This window comes from Bos indicus, chromosome 6 (assembly GCF_029378745.1).
Source record: "Bos indicus isolate NIAB-ARS_2022 breed Sahiwal x Tharparkar chromosome 6, NIAB-ARS_B.indTharparkar_mat_pri_1.0, whole genome shotgun sequence".
Classification (NCBI taxonomy): Eukaryota; Metazoa; Chordata; class Mammalia; order Artiodactyla; family Bovidae; genus Bos; species Bos indicus.
Window position 1 is genome coordinate 109491851 of NC_091765.1, and position 6000 is coordinate 109497850.

General features: G+C 49.4%; 1 protein-coding gene and 1 long non-coding RNA gene across 2 annotated transcripts in view; one reads left to right on the plus strand and one right to left on the minus strand.

Moving 5' to 3' along the window:
- BOD1L1 (biorientation of chromosomes in cell division 1 like 1) overlaps positions 1-2285 on the minus strand; it is a 53287-nt gene extending 51002 nt beyond the window's left edge. Inside the window, exon 1 of the mRNA XM_070791813.1 lies at positions 2049-2285. Within this exon, the coding sequence (XP_070647914.1) occupies positions 2049-2285 (237 nt within the window). The remainder of the gene's footprint in view (positions 1-2048) is intronic.
- A 118-nt stretch (positions 2286-2403) lies between these two features.
- LOC139183679 (uncharacterized) lies at positions 2404-5055 on the plus strand. Its single transcript, XR_011567274.1, has 2 exons — positions 2404-2496; positions 2808-5055. It is a non-coding gene; the product is annotated as an uncharacterized lncRNA (long non-coding RNA).
- Positions 5056-6000: the final 945 nt, after the last annotated feature.

The window sequence follows — 6000 nt, forward strand, 5'->3', positions numbered from 1 at the left end:
CCGAGGAAGTATCCAAAAATTGGCCTTTACGGCCTGGAGTGAAAGGGGCCACAGTCACTTGGTCAGGGAGCACCTGCCGAGTCCCTAGAGGTGAGCCTGCCTTGATTTTTCCTCCTCACGTGCTACTCGGTGCACAGGGGTCGGAATGGCTTTGAAGCCTGGCTCCCGGATCTGGAGACCACAGCAGAGGAGCCCCAGCATTAGCCGGATCTTGGGCTGCATGTTCATGTGAACCTGTGTACCTGTCCTAGTTATCATCAGATTGTCAAACCAATGGTGCTTCCTTCTTTCGCCCCAAGAAATCTTTTAGGAGTCTACTTTGAGAGGCTCTGGCAGGAACATTACAGGCACAACAACAATATTCGGAGGGAATGTGGATGCAGAAAAAGTTGAGCCTTAAATAGTATAGCTCCCCACCCCCAACTGCTGGTGTATTTGAATTTTCATCTGCATACACAAATGATGACACATGGATTTGTAGGTTTCTAAGGACAGCAAAGTGAAATCTCTACTTGCCAAAAAAAAAAACAGACCAGCTTTACTTTTTGATAGTTGGGTAACATTTACTTCCCCATGTCCTGTGGAAAAAAAAAGTATGGAAGGAAGGGAGAGAGGGAGGAAGAAAGTCAACTGGCATCATTGTCAAACAGGCTTGTGCATATTCCCTAACTTGTGCATATTCCCTAAAATGAAGTGAGCAAACTACATACTACCTACATAAATAAATATCCCCAAGAAAACTGAATTTCATGTGGTTCAGAAACTCCAACACCCCCAAAAGGCACCTTCTATTTCTGGTCTACAAGGTGGGCCAGAGTTCTTAAAAGGGAAGATGTCCCCAGACTGTCAGAAAGGTTTCCCCAGAGGAGACAAGGGAATGGTGTGTGCTTCACCTCAAAGCCCTTTCCTCAAAGAAACAAGCTTCTTTAGAAGAGCTGAACATGCTATGGAAAAACCCTGACCCCACTGAAACTCTGAACCAATGAACCAAACCAGATCTCAGTTAAAAAAAAAGTTTTCCCCCAACAGTTTCCAACCAAAGCTTCCTGCTTCACTTGCTTCTAGACCTACTAGGTTTCCATCCATCTACTAAATGCACCTTCCCGTTTTCTCTACTCAGCCTTTGCAGAACCACCCAAGCTGACCCGCTCCTGCCAAACCCTCTTCACTTTGGCACTTGGTACATACTCCCTTTTCCTTCCCAGCCCCGCTCTTTTTGTACAGGGAACCTTTCCCCATAAACCCCGTACTCTCCCAACTCATTCTTCTGTCCTGTCCTTCTTCCACTTCAGTACCTGCCGTCACCTCGCCTCCGTCTTTTCCTCAGTTTCCTCTACCTCTCCCCTCTCACCCCTCCTCCCTTCTCACTTTAGAGACAGGACTTGGCCTGAGCGATTAAATCAGAGTCCCTGGGGGGAAACAAAGCCCCATCTCCGTACCTCACCTTTCCATCGACCAGCTCTGCGCCCCTCACCAAGTCCAGCATTGCAACACTGCAAACAATTCGATTCATCACCACTTAGTCCTTTCTCCGAAGGACAAAGACCTGACCCTTACCAGCAATCTTCAAGAGAGACGGCAAAAATAACTTGGGACACGAAGTAAACCGGGGGGCGGAGGTGGGGGGCGGTGAGTGGAAATCACAGGTGAAAGCGCCGTTAGCCTTAGTACAGACGAGTCTCCAAAAGAACAGTAACTTGGTGTGGCTCACCCCTATATTCCCAGCACCTAAGCAGTGCCTGGAACGTAGGAGATGCTTGGCTAGTCTGTTAAGCCAACGAAAGGCTGAGCGAATGAATGAACACAGCGAGCCACGAACAGCGCCGGGCACGGAGCGGCCCCTCAGAGAGGAAGCGGCTGCGCAGGGAACTCCGGGGTGGGGAGGCGGAGCGCTCCAGAGCGGCCCCGGGGCTGGGGACGCCGAGGCAGCCGCCGGCCCACCGACCGATGGCGGGCCACCGATGGCCTGCCCGGCAAGGCGGCGGCCCGCGGGATCGTCCCCGGTCCCCGGTCCCCGCCCGCCCGCAGCTCCCCCGCGCGCCCCGCACCTTGGTGTCCACGTCGGCCAAGCAGTCCCTGCGGAACTGGTCGAAGAGCCCCTGGCTCTTGAGATGGTTCACGATCATGGCCACGAGCTGCGGGTCCCCGGCGCCGGCGCCCGCTCCCCCGGCCCCGCCCGCGCCTGGGCCAGTCCCTGGGCCAGGCGGCGGCGGCGGCGGCTGCGGCTGCGGCGGGGGAGGCGGCGGCGCGGGAGGAGGTGGCTGTGGCTGCGGGTTGGTGGCCATGGCGGCCTGGGCCCGGAGAGGAGCGCGGTGAGCCCCGGGCGGGCGGCGCTCCTAGGAGGCGGCGCTGCACGGGTCCCGCCGCCTGAGGGAAGCCAACGGGATGTTGTTACGGAACCAACGGATCCAGAGCGACCCCGGAAGTGAAAGGGAACTCCGGTGGGGGAGGAAGGAGGAAGGAGGGTCGGGGGAAGCGGTGACAATGGCAACAGAGGTGCGTCTACGGCGGCCGCGAGGGGCCAGTTCCGGTCTTCGCGGGGCGCGGGCACCCTCGCCAGGCTGGGCTGCGTGGGAGGCGGCGGCCTGAAGCCCGGCTTCTCCGGCAGCGAGCAGCGGGCGGCCGCCTGGGGCCTAGGTCTGGAGTCCTGGGCGGTCGGGCGTTCGACTGGCGCAACGCCCCGGGGCCCGAGGGCCGATTGGGCACCGGCACGCGGGGCCGGGCCGGCCAGGGGCGGGGAGCGAAACCTAGGACGGGTTCCAATCGCGGTGGCTTTCAGGCCTGACGCTCTTGTTCCTGTTTTCCAGAGCGGTTGAGATCCGTAGACATTCCCGTGCAAACGCGTGGGTAGAACTGCTTACTCTTAACTCTCCCAGACCTCCTCGTTCTCAGCCTGTGACCTCCCAGCTGCCCGCCCCATCCCCTTTTTCCCTGGAGCATCCTCCGTTGGATCTGTGGCCAAGAAACCGATCCCTCCAGCGCCTCCCTGCTACGCGGGAAGACAGACCCCTTCCCCTCCGGGTGTTACTTTTGATTAGTTTGATCATTTGGTAATACTTATAAAGCACGCTCGCTAGGTGCCAGGCGTGGCATTTACTTTAGATGCATGAATTCACCCAGTCTTCGGAACAGCGGTAAACTAGCTCTCAGTTCTGTTCAGTCGCTCAGTCGTGTCCGACTCTTTGTGACCCCATGGACCGCAGCACGCCAGGCCTCCCTGTCCATCATCAACTCCCGGAGTTTACTGAAACTCATGTCCGTCAAGTCGGTGATGCCATCCAACCATCTCATCCACTGTCGTCCGCTTCTCCCGCCTTCAATCTTTCCCAGCACCAGGGTCTTTTCAAATGAGTCACTTTTTCTCATCAAAGTGAAAGTGAAGTTGCTCCGTCGTGCCGACTCTTTGCGACCCCATGGACTGTAGCCTACCACGCTCCTCCGTCCACGGGATTTTCCAGGCAAGAGTACTGGAGTGGGTTGCCATTTCCTCCTCATCAAGTGGCCAAAGTATTGGAGTTGCAGCTTCACCATCAGTCCTTCCAATGAACACCCAGGACTGATCTTTAGGATGGACTGGTTGTATCTCCTTGCAGTCCAAGGGACTCTCAAGAGTCTTCTCCAACACCCCGGTTCAAAAGCATCAATTCTTCAGCACCCAGCTTTCTTTATAGTCCAATTCTCATATCTATACATGACTACTGGAAAAACCATAGCCTTGACGGACCTTTGTTGACAAAGTAATGTCTCTGCTTTTTAGTATGCTGTCTATGTTGGTCATTACTTTCCTTCCAAGGAGTAAGTGTCTTATACTTTCATGGCTGTAGGCACCATCTGCAGTGATTTTGGAGCCCCCCAAAATAAACTAGCTCTAAACTAGCACGAAACTACTATCACTCATTTGCACATCAGGAAACTGAGATCCGAGAAAGATTAATAGTCCAAGGTTACATAGCAAACCAACTGATTCTGGACTGAGTCTTTTAATCTTTAAAATAATTATTAGTATGTGATGGAGTGCAGAAGGAGAAAAGGACGACAGAGGATGTGATGGTTGGATGGCATCACCGACTCAGTGGATGAGACACATGGGTTTGGGTGAACTCCGGGAGTTGGTGATGGACAGGGAGGCCTGGTGTGCTGCGGTTCATGGGGTCGCAAAGAGTCGGACATGACTGAGCGACTGAACTGAAAGCAAAGTGAATATTGTACATGTTTATAATTAGTTGATAAAATGTTAAAGTTATGGGAAAGTACATCTTTTGGTGAAATGGATATTGTTGCTTTTTAAAACCCATAAGTCTATGGATGAATATGTCTTACTGCTAGAATGGGAAGGACTGAGCAACAGTTTTCTTCATATTTCTAGTTTCTGTAGCTGTGTGACCTGAGAAATTGAGTTCATATAAACATGTACTGTACCTGGAAACAAAGTTTTATTATAGTGGTATCACTCAGTTCTTGATCTCAACAAATTAAATTTGATGATCTTTGCGAGCTTTTTCAGTTAGGCCCTATTTCAATTTTGCTGAAAGTCAAGACTTGAAAACCACCCAACTTGCCAAAGGGTTACCTAGTCCTTATTTTGTCCATTTTTTCAGTTTCTGGAAAATATACCAGATAGGCTTTATCAATACATCAAATGACAAGCAGTTTAAAAAGCAGCAAGCAGTTAAAAAAAACAAAAAACAAAAAGTGACATGAAGTGACTATGAATTAGACATTTTTAAGAAATGAGATGTATGTGCCTTGTTTAACCTGATAATAGTCAAACTGGGAAATATCTAAACATGGCTCATTTGCATAAGTAGTTCTGGATAAAATGCTTTTTTTTTTGGTTACAGGTGGTTCAGTTTTGTTTTTGTCAGAACTTTGCAGCTAATAAAACAGTTCATTAAAGTTGAAACTGTCAAATATAGGAAATATTTGTTATTATAACCTAGTAACTGTTTTCATCATCAGACTAGCCAAATCAGCCCCATTGGATTTACTTTCTGTCAGAAACAGTTTGACTTCATTGTTTCAATTCAAATAAAATGTTCATTTTGAGGAGTATAATGAAGACTTGTTGTTTAATGGCTAAGTCTGTCTGACTCTTGTAACCCCATGTACTGTAGCCAGCCAGTCTCCTGTGTCCATGGGATTCTCCAGGCAAGAATACTGAAGTGGGTTGCCATTCTCTTTTCCAGGAGATCTTCCTGACCCAGGGATCAAATCCATATCTCCTGCTTAGCAGGCAGATTCTTTACCCCTGAGCTACCAGGGAAGCCCATACAGAGTATGCTGCTGCTGCTGCTAAGTTGCTTCAGTCGTGTCCGACTCTGTGCGACCCCAGATACGGCAGCCCACCAGGCTCCCCCATCCCTGGGATTCTCCAGGCAAGAACACTGGAGTGGGTTGCCATTTCCTTGTCCAGTGCATGAAAGTAAAAAGTGAAAGTGAAGTCGCTCAGTCATGTCCAACTCTTAGCGACCCCATAGACTGCAGCCCACCAGGCTCCTCTGTCCATGGGATTTTCCAGGCAAGAGTACTGGAGTGGGTTGCCATTGCCTTCTCCGCATACAGAGTATAGAAAATGCTAAATATTCTATAATATAATAAAGTGAGAATTAACTATAGTTTAAATAGATAATTCACATTTGGTCTTATAAAATGTATGTTAGCTATCTTATTGAGTAACACACTTAATCTAAAAGAAATAAGAATATTTGTATTGCACTGGGTACACACATACTGGATACAGCGTAACTTTGAACAATTTTTTAGCCTTGGAAAACATTCTAGTTACATTGGAAAGAATCAGGGTCACTGACTGTACTGTCTTAGCTGTTCCAGCCTGCTTTTCTTTCCACTTGAAGATAGGTCCTAGGGATGAGTACTGTGAATACATGAAGTGGAAGTGGAGTGACATGTAAATCTTAAAAAAAAAAAAGATTTTAAAAATCTTAAAAAGATCTTAAAATCTTTAAAAAAAAAAAAAAAGATCATTTCTTACCAATGGCC